The sequence below is a fragment of the Oncorhynchus kisutch genome, linkage group LG13 (assembly GCF_002021735.2).
Source record: "Oncorhynchus kisutch isolate 150728-3 linkage group LG13, Okis_V2, whole genome shotgun sequence".
NCBI classification, from domain to species: Eukaryota; Metazoa; Chordata; class Actinopteri; order Salmoniformes; family Salmonidae; genus Oncorhynchus; species Oncorhynchus kisutch.
This window is the reverse complement of record NC_034186.2, coordinates 47,792,884-47,812,691: the sequence shown is the minus strand read 5'-3', so window position 1 is coordinate 47,812,691 and position 19,808 is coordinate 47,792,884. Positions and strand designations below refer to the sequence as shown.

The 19,808-nt window shown below is 40.3% G+C and overlaps 1 protein-coding gene across 1 annotated transcript in view; it reads right to left on the bottom strand.

Moving 5' to 3' along the window:
* Positions 1-659: 659 nt before the first annotated feature.
* Positions 660-19,808, bottom strand: part of LOC109902251 (TSC22 domain family protein 2) — a 41,788-nt gene continuing 22,639 nt past the window's right edge. Inside the window, exons 2-3 of the mRNA XM_020498460.2 lie at positions 3,545-3,596; positions 660-3,368 (exon numbers count right to left, since the gene is read on the bottom strand). Coding sequence (XP_020354049.1) covers positions 3,072-3,368; positions 3,545-3,596 — 349 coding nt within the window. The 3' untranslated portion in view covers positions 660-3,071. The remainder of the gene's footprint in view (positions 3,369-3,544; positions 3,597-19,808) is intronic.

The window sequence follows — 19,808 nt, the reverse complement described above, 5'->3', positions numbered from 1 at the left end:
CCGCCACCTCATCCGGAGCATGCCCAGGCGTTGTAGGGAGGATATACAGGCACGTGGAGGCCACACACACTACGGAGCCTCATTTTGACTTGTTTTAAGGACATTACATCAAAGTTGGATCAGCCTGTAGTGTGGTTTTCCAATTTAATTTTGAGTGTGACTCCAAATCCAGACCTCCATGGGTTGATAAATTTGATTTCCATTGATAATTTGTGTGATTTTGTCAGCACATTCAACTATGTAAAGAAAAAAGTATTTAACAATAATATTTCATTCATTCAGATCTAGGATGTGTTATTTTAGTGTTCCCTTTATTTTTTTGAGCAGTGTGCCTTCAAATTAAAGCCTGAACCCCAGTCATAAGTGCTGGAGTACAGAGCCAAAACACAAAATGTGTCACTGCCCCAATACGTTTGGAGCACAAAACCGTACCTATGAGTAAATAAAATAGCCTAGTGTACGTCAATTCAGTTCTTGTTGATCCTAGAGCAAAGTACAGCAAGCAGAGATTGTGGTGAGAGATACATGTTTTGGCATCTCTATAACCTGGATACAGCATGTTTCATACTTGTACAACAAGTCATCAGTAACCAGAAGGTTGATTATTAGTCATTCATTGTAAGATGACACACACACGACAATTTGCACTGGGCAAGACATTGACATTCTTAATAAAACAGTAATTTATTTCTTTACACATTTTTTTGTTTGTTGCCACAACAGCACATTACAAGGGCATCGTTAAGATATTTTCTCCAAGGCTCAGTGATCATCACGTTCACACAGTACACACCAGGCATGTACATGGCATCTCCTTCAAAAGAAAAAAATAATACCCAGTTGCAAAGGTGAAATCTAAGTTCATCCTGCTAAAGATGATAATTTTGTTTTGGTTATAAGCCACAAAAAATGGTACAGGAAGCACAAAATACATGTAACGCATGTTGAATATGCTCATTCAATAGTTTACCAGATTCAAGCTGGAGTTGTGAAATGTATACAATAGTTTCCGTTAAGTTATAGTCTAGCAGTTTTTTTTTTTATTGAAGTATGTGTTGGTACACTACAATCAGAATCTAAATGTTTGCATTACTTAAAGGTCCAATGCAGCCATTTTTTTAAATCTCAAAATCAATCCTTTCTGGGTAACAATTTAGTACCTTCCTGTGATTATTTATTTTTGACCATTTTAATTGAAAACAAAAAGAGCTACTTAAGCAATGAGCAATTTCTCAAGCAAGAATTTTGCTAGGACTGCCTGGGAGTGGTTTGAGTGGAGAGGGGAAAACTGAAAATTAGCTGTTATTGGCAGAGAGGTTTGGAACTCCTTATTGGTCTATTAACCAATTTACTGCATGGTGACATCACCATGGAAAACCAAAGCTCCCTCCCAACAAAACAGGCTGACATTTCAGGTGGTCTTTTCAAACAGCTCTTATACTAAAAGGGCATTATAATTTTCACAGTATTATTCCAACCTCAGTGTGGAAATATAAAGTCACGTTTTTGACTGCACTGGGCCTTTAAATACAGTAACATTTGCAATTTATCAAAACTTTTTTGGTCTGCATATGAAATTCAGAACACTTTGCATAAGCAAAAAGATGGCTCAAACTTCATTTTCTGCTAGTGTGTGCTTCTGACTCTCCCTTCCTCTTAATCCCTCATTCGCTCTGCCTCTCTTTCCATTCCGTTCTCCTTCCTCTCGTTCTAACTGACAGCTCTTTGTAAAACGATGGGTAAAGGACAGAGCAGACTAACTTTACATTACAATAAGAGTGCTAAATAAAAAGATGAGGTAAGAAAGTGGTTTAATTATAGATCATGCAGAACATTCTAAACAGAAAGAAAAAAACAAGGAAGTAAAAAAAAAAAAAGAAGAAACGTGTGCATTAAAAATTAAATTATTACACAGCTTTGAGTCTTTGGTTACAAAGTAGGTTGAACAATTTCACAGCTTTTTTTACCCCCAGCCCAGAAAGTAAATATGTGCAATATAATTTTTTTAATGTTGGGAAAGTATGGCAACTGTCTTCCAATTTTGGCAACAAAGAAACTACAGCAAAGGTTTATCGAAATATAACTACCAACGATTCATATCTCCAAAACTGTCGTTCACCTGTACAATCCCTCTATGCTTTTAATACTTTACTCTTCACAAAATGTACATTCAACCTGGATTAATTTAATTAAGTTAACTGCCTTTTAGTGTTAGCGGTGATATGCCATGGGAATTGCCTTTTTAAAAGAACCTATTGCATTTACGGAACTACTTTTTGCATTAGACTACCAATTGACTGCCTGACAGATAATCTAACATACCAGAAACAAAAAGAGAAACTAGTTTATTTTTTACAACATGTATTTCTGTGACATTGCTCATTTACATTATGAAAATAGTATCCCTGAAATAAATAACTGCAAACATTAAAACTGAACTAATAAAAGGTATTTTTTGATTTGTGTCAAAGTGTGGTGGCTCTGGGAAAACTAGTTTTGGTCTTCTCACGCCGTGAGACACATTCTTCCTATGGTGGGGGGAATCCTTTCCTCCACCTCAGTCTCTGCTGTTCTCATTCCCCCGTTCTTTTCCACTTGCTAACAACAACCCGGTGTGGAGTGGGGGATAGAACAGTCAAGGGCCTCCCAAGAAGTAGAACCCCCCCCCACGTTTTTCGGCCTCTTTGACCACCTCCACCATGCGCCGGATTGCCTCTTACCCCCCCATGGCCCTGCACCGCACTCCTCCCTTGGCCAGTTCCCCATAGACTTAACGAAGGACACCCGGCCAAATGAATGCTATCACATGATGATGATTGTCTAATACTGGGAAGGCCCGACGACAGCAGCAGCAGCACGCAAAATGAAGCATGGCTCTTTACACGAGTCGAAGACAAGGGTGGCAAACAAAAGCTGATTTTGCTTGTTTTTTTTTGCTTCTAAAAAAACAAATCAAATGCAGTTCTGAGCTCTTTTTTTATGTTGCAAGGCGGCGGGAGAGGCAGGGGTTGGTTGATTGTTGGGGTCTCCTCCTCCCGTATGTCGGGGAGGTGTATTACGGGAGCATGGGATCACACGGAAGTGACGTTGGGCTGCTGTGGCAGGCTGAAAGCCTGGGTTTCACCCTCCAGGGGGGTGTTGGTATTGGTGTTATTGGTGGAGGGTAGCTGCTGAGACGGAGAGGTGCTGCCGGCGGGGCTGATTTGGGTGGACGACAGCTGGGTCAGCTGGTCCATGTTGGCCAGGGACTTGAGAACGGCGTTCTCCTGCTCAAGCTGAGAGTTCCTCTCGTACAGTTCCTTGATCTGCTCCTTCAGCACCTCCACCTCCTCCCGCACTGCGTACATCAGGTGGCTCTTCACTAGATCCTGAGGAAAGAGAGGCCTGCCATTAGCAAAACCATTTAGGACCATACAACAATGCACACACACACTACAGCTTCACCACTCAAGCTTCACCACTGACTTCAGGTCAAATCATGTACTTCAAGTGTTCAATAAGTTTGTAGTGCCTAGTTAGAAGGTAAAACGAGAGACGCACTCACCATTGCTTGCTCTATCTTGTTATCGATGGCAACAACACTGGCTCCGGAAGCACTGTGGAGATAAGAGAAAAATAATGTTAATACCGAAGGAATGAGGAAGAGAGGGGCCACCCTATTCCTTTGAAGATAATCATCAAATAATCTATTACACATTCAAATGTATGTTGCTCTTCCAAGGTACACTACTTGACCAAAAACATGTGGACACCTGCTTGTTGAACATCTCATTCCAAAATCATGGGCATTAATATGGAGTTGGTCCCCCCTTAGCTGCTATAACAGCCTCCACTCTTCTGGGAAGCAAAAATGCTCATCTTTAATTTACAATATGTAGAATCTGAGAATAGAAAGGTTCAAATTTTTTGAAAAATCACAGCACAGTTGAGAAATATATGGCAAATAGAAATCTAAACAGGATAGTGTTCAGAGATAGACAGGAGGGATTGAGTGGCGCTGAAGGATGGGTTCAATAACATTGATGGAAGCCAAAAGCTGATCTACCCCCTATATTTATTTTATTGTTAAAAACAATTCTCAAGACAAATAGAAAGGGATCCATACAGGCGGAGTAGATTAATGTGATTTAAAGAACCAGAATTTTAATGGGAGGATGGGGGGGAGATAAGCATGGGAGGATAAATGTATTTTGTATTTGACAAGTCTTTAAGACTAGTTTGTTTTTTCACCTTTATTTAACCAGGTAGGCTAGTTGAGAACAAGTTCTCATTTGCAACTGTGACCTGGCCATGATAAAGCAAAGCAGTTCCACACATACAACAGAGTTACACATGGAATAAACAAACATACAATCAAGAATACCGTAGGAAAATCTATATATAGCATGTGCAAATGAGGTAGGATAAGAGAGGTAAGGCAGGCAATAAATAGGCCATGGTGGCAAAGTAATTACAATATAGCAAATAAACACTGGAATGGTAGGATGTGCAAAGGATGAATGTGCAAGTTGAGATACTGGGGTGCAAAGGCGAGCCTCGTCGGCGCACCCTTTGCAAATAGTCAAGTATGATATCTAATACAATGCATACAAAATCCAAGGTTTAGGGAATAAGCGAATTCCAATAAAATTGTTGTAGCGAAGAATATAAACAATTTGTGGGCAACTGGTGGTCACTGCATACTAGAGGCAGAATAATAACATGCCACGCAAAACAGAACGGACCAAAAACTGATTGTTATTGGAAGTGAAACTTTGTATTATTTGCGCTTCTAATGCAAATCAAATCATACGTAAATAGACTAATCTCACAACCGTGCATATCTTTTTGATGCAAATGCATGAGAGGCGTGAAGTGCTCTCAACCACCATGTGCAGTGAAAACCGTTCGGGAAAAAAAAATTCAAACACCATCCTCTGAATGATTATGTCTCCTTTCAGATGTAATACATTATAAAACTATACTTTGTCACGTTTTATCTCGACAGGTTTGAGGATATTATTTGTAGCAATCTGTTGTTGTCTAATCGACAACAGTCGAATACACCGCGTATATTGTACCCTTTTTATGATGGTTCCCAATACCTCTCGTTTGTCACTCCGTTAAACGCCTTAATCCTTATAGAAAATGCACAATACTCACCTCGTTCAGGGCCCACCGTCTTGTTGACACATTAAATAATCAAACATGTCGCTATTTAATCCCCAAAGGTTGTCATTTTTTATCCTTTACAAAGACCAATGCGCAGTCGCTGCCTTTCCCTCTACGACACCGCCCTGCAAAGGCACGACTGAACAAAGGGGCGCAACACGCCACTAGAAGGTGCTCTGGCAAGATAACATTTTGTGCAGGTCTGTAGAAGTTTGCTATTAATGTGATTTCAAATTTTACTGAACCAGCTGAAAACATGAAATGTTATTCTTCATCCATATTCACGGGTGAGGTAAAACTATACGGCCCATGCTGTTCTACTCCAATGACTGCGGAAACGTTTAGGTTTCCTCAGCACAAATCAAACGTGAACAGCATACAGAATATGAATTTGCTGTAAATATGTATCAACTGCCCCTTTACAATTAGTACTTGGAGCACATCAGCATGGGTTAAAGTCTTGAGGGGACACCCTTGTGTGCGTGTCAGAGTATCTCAACTGTTGCAGAAAACTATGCAATCCTTTTCAAAGCAGGTCCCAATTATTCCATAAATGCCATAGACTCCTCCATGCAATATAAAACAAGGCACCTGTCAATCATCGATGCTATGGTACTGCCTAGGCCCTGTATGTGACTGGCAGCAGCACAGCAAGGCTATGATTGGACTTGCAGAGAGACAGTCACAACCACCCATCAAATGTCACACAAATATTAAAGTTACTGATGCTACAAGAAAGAAGCCAAAGCCCTTGTAATCACTGCAAAGTCGATACAAATTGTAATACAGTGGCACAACACCACCAATGACAAAATACAGTAACAACTCTAAATGGGACACTTTGTTCTTCTAGTAACTGATCATGGATATAAAACTAGAGCATGAGCACAAGCAAGTTGATAAAATCCCACTAAAAAACATTGATAAAATCAAGCATTATTGACTAGTCTTTTTCATACCATAGCAAAGACAGCTACACAATGATGAGGAATACAAATGTATCCAAAATCCTCAAAAGCTATTACCTGCATCGTGCTCTGTAAGAAACAAAACGTCCTGAATATGCGGGTGAGGTTCCTGGCGTGCAAGGAAGACTGTAGCTCATTTTGCAACGCATGATGCCCAAAAGTTCCCTAAACACAACTCTCATAGGTATCAGTGTTTTGATGGTTGCGTGTGTCTCCAGTCTTTAAAAGCCTTTTTACATGTCACATTGACTTGCTTGGGAGAATGTTAGGGGAGGAGTTTGGTGCGCTTGACATTCTCATTTGCCTTCTCGTGCGACAGGCTTATATGATCACATTTATTGACATTCACTGACAAATGTAATTTATCACACCGCATGTGTCAACCCACCCCTTTATTATATCCATATAGACTTTTACTAAAGGAGTCTTAAAAATAAGTTTACTCATAAATCTTAAAATCTGCACGAGGTTTCTTTGATCTCTTTCAAAACCAAATTATGGCACCCACGTTTAAATAACTACATTATTGAATATGGATATTCAGCGGGCTAGTTAATATTATCAGGTTGTGTGTGCCTTCTAATTTACTTTGCCTCAACTTTATTTAAAAGCTCCAATGCACAAAACCCTTAATGGTTTAGAGCACAGCATTTATTCTTTAAGTGCGTATGGCTGACTACACATACATGAAGCAAACTGCTACAACACTATCAACTGGGAACGTATATTTCTCTATTACATTGTTCTCCAGATTTTAATCATAAGAAGATTTGACTGTACTATTTACAGTGATTTAAGAGTTTTTACTATTAGCCTAATCCCATGATAAAAACTTGTTCTGTTAGTGAATTTACTCAAATAATTAAACTAATCAAATTTCCAACTCAACTTTCCTCATGTCAACAATGTCCTCTTTGTCCAGACTGAAGCAGAGTTTCAAAATGCAAACGTCCAACTATCAAAAGCAGGTACCAAAAGATGGAAAAATAAAACTGGATCGTTATACAATTTGACCTTTTCCGGTCTCTCTACTCAAAAGTGGACCATTGAGGAGCTATTGTTCTTGCTGTGATGACTTACTTTCGACATATGGGTAAGAGGGGAATGTTATGCTATGCTGACAGGTCCACAATAACATGCGAAACCGCAAAATGAACTGCCCGCATTCCACATCTTTGATCCGCCTTGATTGCAATCTGAGTGGATGATAAACAAGGAGAGAATAATACATTCTTCGTCCTCTGAAACAACCATAACAAAACAGTGACAGCAGTCGGCAATATTCTGCTGTGTCTCTGCCTAATGAGAGATGGGAAAGGATGATGGGCGGGGAGGGGTTAAAGGGAAGTGGAGGGCAGGCACTGGCAGCCAAATCTAATTTGTTGGCAATCAGCATCCAAGGAAAACAAGGCAGCCTGTACATTTTATTCCGGGAGGGGACATTATGGGCTGTTTATATAAGAGATGGCTTGCTGTGTGTGTCACCCATAACAAGGACCTGTGCTGACCACAACAGTGCACACGTGTGTGTGTGTCAAGACAACAAACAACTCTAGGAACACAACACCCCACATTCCAGTCACCCCCAGAGCCTCAACACATTCCAGTCACCCAGGCAGCATAAACCCCAACACCACACATCGAAGTCATCTCACCCCCAACGGGGCACCGGCAGAACCAAAACACCCCACATTCGGGGTTGGGGGTGCCGACCGGATAAAGGGGAGACGAAAACACAGAGAACACGTGGGAGGGCAGAGAGTACGGTCTCCCCTTTTCTCTCATATGATCACATGCTTTCAGAGACCAAAAATCCAATGTGTTCTTCATTAAGGGACAGACGCACAGGCACACTTCACCCTGCAAACCCATACGAACACCACACTAGGTGAAGGCAGCTGTACAAATCATACTTCAATGACCGCTCCCCTCGGCCAATGGATCTCAAACTATGGAGAGGGGGGTGCTAAGAGAAGATCTTATTGACTGACGACAAGCTGCTAGGCTCTTTCATATGCGGAGACCTTATTTATCCCCAGAGTTAACAGCATATGGGCCTCTCTAATCTTCTCAAAAGCTGCACTACAGTCGCTAGACCAGTTGATGTCAGCAGAGTCTGAGTTATTAGCTATTATCCTCACCTAAATCAAGAGGAATGACTCCAGCTGATTATGAACTATGTCAAACAGAAAAAAATAAGCTTAGTTATAAAAGTATCTTAATAAAAGCTTTTTAAAAAAACAAACGCTTTGTCCATGTTCACCCAAGTCAAGAAGACTTAGGGGACAATGGTCCTGAAAGATAAATAACATTGTTATAAACCAGCTTTGCTCCCCCATTGCCTTAATTGATGGTACCAATTATTTAAGAAATGAGCCCAGTATAAACCTTCCCGGATATTGGGTCTCTAGGGTCCTAAGGGGACTCGGAATGCTATTGGGCTAATAATGACCTTTTCAATCAAATAGGGAGCCAGGAGGAACATTTACATACAGGGTTCACATTACTTATATACAGGGACTCTGGGGTGTGCCCTAAAACAGTGAGTCTAAACCAATGTTATTCTTACTCCTGTTATATATTGACTGCTTACATGGGTGCCCTGATTCACACTGGTGTGCCTTGAGGAACTCTCGTGTGCCACAAAACCGTTCTGAATCTTGATAATTTTTTGATATGCTCACATATAACCCTTCGATGCATGTCGTGCCACTCAGACAATATATGAATGGTACATGATTACATCTCTATCATTGTTTCAAGTCCAGTGCGTTCAGGCTGTTACATTTATCATTTGAGGAGTGCACATCACGAGCAATGTCAGTTGTCTCATTTCACGTCACCTGTGACAACAGAGGCAAGTCTGATTAGGCTTAGCTGTACCAAAGCCTCTGCCATAGAAACTTAGAGCATGGATTTGTGTCCGTTGTTGCACCGCTCGACTCTAGCACAAACCGCTCAAAACTAAAGACTTATTAACGGGGCCATACAAACTATTTTTTTAGCACAGATTCGCAAAAAGCACTTGAAAAGGGGTACAGAATTATGAAAATAGTTCAAATAATAAAACCTATAAAACGTTTTTTCACAAAAAAATAAAATTTGTAAGGACATTTTAGGGATGCCCAACATTTTTTTTTACCATCAAGCTGTGCCCAGGTTAAAAAAAGGTTGGAAATCACTATGTTATAGATGCGATTTGCTGTAAACTATCAAAATAAAGTCACACACTCCATATATATCCCAGCAATTTAATGGGTATTTACCAACGTTTCGGCATCACTGTGCCTTCCTCAGGGTAATGTAATGAATACTTGAACCAGGTTATGTAGACAGTGCAATTAATGCAATAGTGAGGGGTGTGTCATAATGATTAAGTTAATTAAAATTTGTGAAACTTTAAAAAATATTACACTATTGTTATTATTATATATTATATATATATTTATTATAATATATATATATTTATTATATATAATATATATATATTATATATATAATATATATATATAATATATATAATATATATATAATATATATATTATAATATATATATAATATATATATATATAATATATATATAATATATATATATTATAATATATATATAATATATATATATATATATAATATATATATAATATATATATATTATAATATATATATAATATATATATATATAATATATATATATATAATATATATAATATATATATATATATAATATATATAATATATATATATATATAATATATATATATATATATAATATATATAATATATATATATATCTCTCATATCTAAATTTCTCTCTTTTTTTCTCTCTCTCGGAGGACCTGAGCCCTAGGACCATGCCCCAGGACTACCTGACATGATGACTCCTTGCTGTCCCCAGTCCATCTGACCGTGCTGCTGCTCCAGTTTAAACTGTTCTGCCTTATTATTATTCGACCATGCTGGTCATTTATGAACATTTGAACATCTTGGCCATGTTCTGTTATAATCTCCACCCGGCACAGCCAGAAGAGGACTGGCCACCCCACATAGCCTGGTTCCTCTCTAGGTTTCTTCCTAGGTTTTGGCCTTTCTAGGGAGTTTTTCCTAGCCACCGTGCTTCTACACCTGCATTGCTTGCTGTTTGGGGTTTTAGGCTGGGTTTCTGTACAGCACTTTGAGATATCAGCTGATGTACGAAGGGCTATATAAATACATTTGATTTGATTTGATTTGATATAGAAACATAATTGAATATTGTACATCATATTAGCATCAACATACATTGATTAATTCAATTTCACACAATAGTTTCGTATTTCATTTCATATCAATGAGGTCGCTCTTGCTGCTGGTGAGTCTCTGATCCACCTCTATGCAGACGACACCATTCTTTATACTTCTGGTCCTTCTTTGGACACTGTGTTAACAACCCTCCAGGCAAGCTTCAATGCCATACAACTCTCCTTCCGTGGCCTCCAATTGCTCTTAAATACAAGTAAAGCTAGGTGCATGCTCTTCAACCGATCGCTACCTGCACCTGCCCGCCTGTCCAACATCACTACTCTGGACGGCTCTGACTTGGAATACGTGGACAACTACAGATGCTTAGGTGTCTGGTTAGACTGTAGACTCTCCTTCCAGACCCATATCAAACATCTCCAATCCAAAGTTAAATCTAGAATTGGCTTCCTATTTCGCAACGGGGCATCCTTCACTCATGCTCCCAAACATACCCTTGTAAAGCTGACCATCCTACCAGTCCTCGACTTTGGCGATGTCATTTACAGAATAGCCTCCAATACCCTACTCAACAGATTGGATGCAGTCTATCACAGTGCAGTCCGTTTTGTCACCAAAGCCCCATATACTACACCCACCATTGCGACCTGTACGCTCTCGTTGGCTGGCCCTCGCTTCATACTCGTCGCCAAACCCACTGGCTCCATGTCATCTACAAGACCCTGCTAGGTAAAGTCCCCCCTTATCTCAGCTCGCTGGTCACCATGGCATCTCCCACCTGTAGCACACGCTCCAGCAGGTCTCTCTCTCTAGTCACCCCCAAAACCAATTCTTTCTTTGGCCGCCTCTCCTTCCAGTTCTCTGCTGCCAATGACTGGAACGAACTACAAAAATCTCTGAAACTGGAAACACTTATCTCCCTCACTAGCTTTAAGCACCAACTGTCAGAGCAGCTCACAGATTACTGCACCTGTACATAGCCCACCTATAATTTAGCCCAAACAACTACCTCTTTCCCTACTGTATTTAAATTTATTTATTTAGCTCCTTTTGCACCCCATTATTTTTATTTCTACTTTGCACATTCTTCCATTGCAAATCTACCATTCCAGTGTTTTACTTGCTATATTGTATTTACTTTGCCACCATGGCCTTTTTTTGCCTTTACCTCCCTTCTCACCTCATTTGCTCACATCGTATATAGACTTGTTTATACTGTATGTTTGTTTTACTCCATGTGTAACTCTGTCGTTGTATGTGTCGAACTGCTTTGCTTTATCTTGGCCAGGTCGCAATTGTAAATGAGAACTTGTTCTCAACTTGCCTACCTGGTTAAATAAAAGGTGAAATAAAATAAAACATTTGTTACATGTAATCTTTTGGTTCAACCTTAATGTATAATGAGCATCATCAACAGGGGGAACATATTAGGTGTACTCAAAGTAATCATTGTATGGAAGCTCATTGGGTATGGCGCTGTAATATACATTTATAAATATACATTTATAAGACTTGTTCATAAAATAAAAATTTGTTCATAAGAAGGGCCTGAGATCAAAGTCAATATTCAGACCACTAGGGATCAATGTTTTTAGATCAGGGGTTCTTAAACTTTTTCAGCCTGGGACCCAAATGAGAAATTTGGTGTTTTCCTGGGAACAAGTTTAGGAAAATATGCAACTATACGTGAATATCGATACATTTCATTGCCCTTATGCCTAAAAAAAGGCAATATAGACAAAAACAAATAATTAAATAACCATAAATATATTTGTTTATTTTCCCCCATTAAAAATTCTGTCTAGGTTGGAACTGTTGCTGTTAAAATACAATAAATAATTTCATTCTGAACTGGAATAAATGGATTGATCACATCACACAGATGTATAAAAGAACACATATACACAGGCCTTTTGATCGTGCAACCTTAATACAGATACAACATTCAGGCCTACTGTACATCTTACTATATACATTTTTGTTGATAGAAAGTCTAGGTTGGAACTGTTGAATCTTTTTTTAAATTCTGAATTGGAATAAACTGATTAATCACATCAAACAGATGTAGTCCAGAAAACACACACAGTCCTAATGAGAGGTGTGTGGCTGGTTGAAGTTTTCAACAAGCATGTCTATTCTGGGCTCAGTTTTTGACAGTGCAACATTGAGGTCATGCTCAGCATTGAGACCGTTTCTGTAGTTCAGAACCCTGACTTGCATAGGTATGTGGTGCCAAACTGGATCAGAACATCTACTGCTTTCTCAGTCAGGCAGGAGACCGCTTCCTGATGCAGATGAGCAACCCAGAACTGTGTGAGTGTTTGCCTCAAAAAGGATCTTGCTTCAATCAGTTTATTCCAGTTCAGAATAAAAAGTATCACTTGTAACAGCAACGGTTGTGCCTTGCTAGTTGACTTACTTTTCCACTTTCAAAGCACTGTTTCCTGAAGCATTATGCCCTGTTCTGAAAGAACTCCCTGGGTTTACCATCATGTTGTGCCTGGATGTTTGATCAGGACGTGTCGTTTTATTAATTTGTTAGTTCTGAGAGACTCATTACTAAGCACTTCCCCCACACATTGCGGGCGCTCCTCATAATTTCTCAAAGTTTGTAAGAAAGAGACAAGTCACTGCATTTGCGTTTCATGACGATTGAGCTCAGTCAGAACTTGTGGCTAGCATGAGTCCATTTCACGACAGCGGTGAGTGATGGCGAGTGGGAATAACAAGTCAGTGGCTTAAACGACATTGCTGCAGTGTGTGGGTCGAGGAGTGATCTTCAAGAAAACTGCAGAAAAAAAGATCAGATAAACCGCCAAGCACACGGGCATCTCCCTCTTCCACTCGCGTTGCACTTGGCCAAATCAATTCCAGTTACTTAACAGGTCTGCGACACAATTTGGGTCGCGACCCATACTTTAAGAAACGCAGTTTTAGAGCGATGTGTTTTGCAACAGACACCAGTGCAATTCAAACTAGGTACAGGCTTGTTTTTGAGTCTCTTGAATTGGTATGGGTCAGATACCAACAAAATCGAATCAAATTGTATGTCACATGCGCCGAAAACAACATGGGTAGACTTTACCGTGAAATGCTTAGTTAAGAGCCATTTCTCAACGATGCATAGCAACAAAAAATTTAAAATATATATATATATATATATATATATATATATATATAGAAAAAGGAAGAACCCATGAGGAATAAAAATATAGAAGAAATAAGCTATATATAGGGAGTACCAGTACCATATCAATGTACAGTGGTGTCAGTGTAGTGTGTGTGGGTAGAATCTTGTGAATGTGAATGAGGTCAGTACAAAATAGGGTCATTTCAGATAGTCCGGGTAACCACTTGGTTAACTATTTAGCAGTCTCATGGCTTGGGGATAGATGCTGTCTTGGAGCCAGTTGGTCCGAGACCCAAAACTATGGTACCGCTTGCAGGACGGTAGCAGGCAGAACAGTCTATGGCTTGGGTGGCTGAAGTCTTTGGCAATTTTTCACACCTTCCTCAGACACTGCCTGATATAGAGGTGTTGGATGGCAGCAAGCTCGGCCCCAGTGATGTACTAGGATGCCCGCACCATCCTCTGTAGCGCATTGCTGTCGACGGCGGTGCAGTTGCCATACCAATGCTCTCAATGGTGCAGCTGTAGAACTTTAAGGATCTGAGGACCCATGCCAAATCTTTTCAGCCTCCTGAGGGGGAAGAGGCGATGTCGTGCCCCATTGACAACTATGCGGGTGTGTGTGGACCATGTTAAGTCAAGGGTCTTCAACCTTATCTTGCCCTGGGACCCCCTCCCAGGCAAACCCATCATATGGTAGCAAAAACATTGTCTTATTATCAGGTGAATGGCAAGGAGAAGTAAGGAATGAATAGATTTGGTAGATACCGTAGTTTCATTATTTTTGACCTCCCCACATTATAAATCGGAAGAGGAAGTGTGAACTCCATCATAGCCTATTAGCTAGAAAGGTCACTCCTAACACATTTTCACTAAGAGCAGCTGGATAAATATTATGAGTGCATAAAATAAAAAATAAATAGTTTAATAAATGGTTTATATAAAAAACATAGCACAAAAGCAACAATCAAAGTCTAGGAGGAAGGCCATAACAGTAGCCCAGCCAATAGAGGTGAGACAAAGCCTGAAGAGTGAACATTTACGGTGCATTCGGAAAGTATTCAGACCCCATTTTTAACAAGAAGAAGTTTGGAACCATCCATACTCTTCCTAGAGCCCGCCCTCCGGCCAAACTGAGCAATTGGGGGAGAAAGGCCTTGGTCAGGGAGGTGGCCAAGAACCTGATGGTCACTCTGACAAAGCTCCAGAGATCCTCTATGGAGATGGGGGAAAACTTCCAGAAGGACAACCATCTCTGCAGCATTCCACCAATCAGGCATTTCTAGTACAGTGGCCAGACAGAAGCCACTCCTCAGTAAAAGGCAAATGACAGCCCACTTGGAGTTTGCCAAAAGGCCTCGAAAGGGCTCTCATACCATGAGGAACAAGATTCTCTGGTCTGATGAAACCAAGATTGAACTCTTTGGCCTGAATGCCAAGTGTCACAACTGGAGGAAACATGGCACCATACCTACAGTGAAGCACAGTGAAGCATGGTGGTAGTAGCATCATGCTGTGGGAACTAGTCAGAATGGAGGGAAAGATGAACGGAACAAAGTACAGAGAGATCCTTGATGAAACCATGCTCCAGAGCTCTCAGGACCTCAGACTGGGGCAAAGGTTCACATCCAAACAGGACAATGACCCTAAGCACACAGACAAGACAATGCAGAAGTCTCTGAATGTCCTTAAGTGGCCCAGCAAGGGCCCGGACTTGAACCTGATCGAACATCTCTGGAGAGCCCTGAAAATAGCTGTGCAGCGACGCTCCCCATTCAACTTGATAGAGCTTGAGAGGATCTGCAGAGAACAATGGGAGAAACTCCCCAAATACAGATGTGCCACCCAAGACTCAAGGCTGTAATAGCTGCCAAAAGGTACTTCAACAAAGTACTAATTAAAGGGTCTTAATACTTAAGTAGGATGTGATATTTCAGTTTTGTATTTTTTATACAGTTGCACAAATAAAATTACCCCATTGTGGGTACCCCATTGTGCGGAGCCTGGTCCTGGGGGCATGGAGCAGTTTGGTGTGGCTTGAACGTAGAGTGGGTGGAGGTTCATAGGGGGAAAGTAGGTCTGACAGGTAGGCAGGTCCATTTAGGGCTTTGTAGACCAGGAGGAACATTTTATAGTAAATTCTTTGAGGAACAAGTAGCCAGTGGAGATCAGCAAGGAAAATGCTACAGGACGAAGCGTGCGTAGTTAAAATCTAGTTAAACTGTCGTTACAAACATGTGCCACAAAAACCACATACATTTATAGGCCTACACATTGAAAACACACACACACGAAGCAGCACACACAATGCCGAAGACTATCTGCCAGTCTTAATTCCTTTGAAAGGAATAATGCCATCTTTCCATGAAAGACAACAATTGAAGGATGTGGGAAATGGATAAACAGGTTCATCTGAACAAGGGTTTTTCTGAGGCTGCATTGTTAGGATATGTCGTGGGGATTGGTTGACACAATAGAAACGATACAGAGAACGAAAAAGTGGACCGCGTCAACCGACCCTGGCCTGCACACCATCAGACAACTGGTGGTATTTTTCCAGTGTGAAAGAGTCACGAGCAGTGCTCCTCCCATGCCTATCCTGTAAACAGGCCTTAATAAAAAAAACTGAAAGGCTTGTTCACTGTCCTGTTGCATAATCCTTGGGCGGGTGCATGTACGCACGCACACACACACACACACACACACACATGCCCGCACACACACACAATCAGCTGCTCTGTCTGCAGATGTCCCTTGCATGCTGCACTGTGAGCTAACAGGTGGCAGTGTTTCCCCTATGATTTTTCCGCCACAGCGGTGGCAAAGTTAGTGTAATTCTACAGATTTCGCCATTGGGGCTGTGAGGATATTATTATTATTTATTTTTTTTACAGTTTTAAGGCAAGTTTCCAGTAATTCTACACATTTTGTCATGGGGCTGTGAGGATTTTTTTTTTTAAAGCTAATTTCCTGTAATCCTACATATTTTTCCATAGGGCTGAGAGAGAATTTGCAGTTCTAAAGCCATTTCCTGCAATTCTACATACACTATACAATGCACTTATTTAAACCCCTTTACTTTATGTTACAGCCTTATTCTAATTTAAAAAATATATATTATCCCCTCAATCTACACACAATACCCCATAACGATAAAGCAAAAACAGGTTTTAGAAAGTTTGCAAATTTATAATAAAAACTGAAAAATCACATTTACATAAGTATTCAGACCCTTTACTAAGTACTTTGTTGAACCACCTTTTGCAGTGATTACAGCCGAGTCTTCTTGGGTATGACACTACAAGCTTGGCACACCTTTATTTAGGGACTTTCTCCCATTCTTCTCTGCGGATCCTCTCAAGCTCTGTCAGGGTGGATGGGGAGAAACTCTGCACGGCTATTATCAGGTCTCTCCAGAGATGTTTGATCGGGTTTAAGTCCGGGCTCCGGCAGGGCCACTCACTCCTGCGTTGTGTTGGCTGTGCGCTTAGGGTCGTTGTCCTGTTGGAAACGCGTTCTACGGAGTGATGAATCACACTTCACCATCTGGCAGTCCAATGGACAAATTTGGGTTTGGCAGATGCCAGGAGAACGCTACCTCGACCTCAACCCCATCAAACACCTTTGGGATGAATTGGAACGCAGACTGCGAGCCAGGCCTATTCACCCAACCTCACTAATGAAAGAAAGTCCCTTCAGCAATGTTTCAACGTCTAGTGGAAAACTTTCACAGAAGAGTGGAGGCTGTTCTAGCAGCAAAGGGGGAACCAACTCCATATTAATGCCCATGATTTGGAATGAGAATTTCAACAAGCAGTTGTCCACATACTTTTGGTCATGTAGTGTCATTTGCCATGGCTTATACTGTGTGCTTACGCTTTCTGAGTGACACAAACATCAAATCTAATGAGGGCGCCATGCCATGCCATTTTTGGAATTTTAGATTTTCCTTGACTGCCAAGTTTTTATTTTGGTGATTGTTAGTTAAAAAAATATCTTACTTAAAAAGTATATAGCTCAATCATATTTCCTACATGTGGGAGAGGTACAGTAAGTAGAATTATAGATGCTTTGGATCTGAGTGGCGAAAGATTGCTCCACACACACACACGTTAAACTTCTGAAGTCTGCTGTAGCTATGTTGAGCTTTTATGTTGTGCTAAAATAACTTCCAGCTGGGAAGGTTGTTAAATTGCTTAGAATCCTGGCTTACCAGGGAGTGGGCATGAACCCCTTGGGCTCGTGAGGACATGAGACTGTAAAGAGGCAGGGTATAATGTAACCATCAAACTCCATATGTGAACTCAGTGGGGAAGTAGCAGATTTGGAGGCCAGCCCATTCTACTACACTCCAATAACCACCTTGTCAAGGGTTTCACAGCTGACAAACGGCCCAGGTCAGTGCTTTGGCACAACCGCACTCTCTTTAGTTGCAAAATCTCAGCTTTTCCTTTGACTTCTGTTTTACCCACTGGGTCGAAGAGGGAGTAAATCTCCATTGAATGTGTAAAAAGTGAGGCGTAAGGAGTGGTGGAGTAGTGTTACCTCCACAGTCCCCCCTCCTGGTGCGAGGGCAGTAGTTAAGAGGACAAATAGTGGCTGGCCGCTAATGAGCCTCTGTATTCATCAGATCAAAGTCACAGGATCAGGTACAGAGACTCAATTAGGGCTTCACCTCTGATGTGGAGCAGCCGAGGCTCCCCTGTCAACGTCAAGATGCACTATGGGGCTACTCCCATTGATTACATTTTAAGGAGAGACACCGCAACGAGATGTCAATTTAAGTAATATGTACATAAACGTTTCAATTTACATTACATCATTGCCTTACCTTTCGTTGTGGCTGGCAATGTGGCATTTTTTTGCTCTGCAGCTCCAAATTGACCATAAATATCAATATTACAGTAGACACAAGCCAGTAAGCATAATTCAACAATGCAAGCAGACAATTAAATGGTTTATGTTCTTGTTCATACACACATTAAATGGAGCTTGCAAGACGATACAGCACAGTTAGCTACTGCTAGCTAGTAACGTTAGCATATCAAACATGAATGTTTACCCCTCTCATACGAATAGGTCATTATCAATAAAACGTCACAATAAGGTGCAGTGCTTGATTTACCTGCTGGGGGGCAAGGAGATCCGCAGCCCCGCTAAAACCAGTAAGAACTGTGTGCCATTTTTAAGGGATTGTTAAATAAATGTTAACTTTTGGTTGTAATATCACCTCTAGAAGAGCATAGTCAGAAATATAAATGTTTGATAATTCCACACAAAACAATTGCACAAAATGAGCTCTAACAGAATTATAGGGCTACAGCAAGTAACTGCATGCTTTTCATATTTAGTAAACAAACATGAATTGAACATGTAACTTCAGATAGCCTTAATATATCTCAATAAATGGCCACCATTAATTGGATAATTGAGTAAAAAAAGAAAAAAAGAACTATACCTGACAAGTATGAGTGGTTTTGGTTAATTTCCCATCCTATGTAACATTACTGTTTAGCTGATAATGTTTACTTTGTAAGCTACAGGTAGAAACGTTGTACAGTTGGCTAAACATAGTGGTAAGTAGACCTAATGTACTTTTTTCTCTAACCAGCTTCGGCCTACCTAGAAAAGTTAGGTAACATTATCCCCCTTTCAACATTATTTTAAAAACAGTGTTCACGATCGCGTTCACAGACGTGATCGGCTACATTGATTGATTTGATGGACCACGTCAAATTGTCTAACCGATTACGTCAATAAGGCAAGTTAACAAGCTAACTTTAAGGGGATAAACTAGATGGCTATATCCAAATATTGTTTGATTTGCTTGCCATCTATAGTGATGACAATAGTCCGACTGACAACTTTACCAGGATGAGGACTTGCCAATGTCAAGCTCTTTACAAAATCCTAATCTAAGCAAGCTAAATGAATGGATCTGGCTACCCTCACATATCTGAAAATACATGATCAAATGATGTTTACTGATAATGAAAAATATTCAGTTACTTGCTTTATAACTCTGATAGAACTAAATGTGGAATAATCGGAAATGTGTAGTTCTGACTATGCTCTTCAAGAGGTGATGATATTTAAACCAAACAGTTAACATATTTAACAATCCCTTGAACGGCACATAGTTGTCAATGGTTTTAAAGGAGCAGACGTTAGCTTAACCATAGCTAGATAGCTAGCTCTTAGGCCTAGCTAAATTACACTTGTAGCATATTAAAGTTACCTTAGAAAAAAAGAGTCCTCATTTTATTAATATCATGGAAGTCATTATATGAGGTAAAGGCAAATTGTGACTGAAAACAATTATA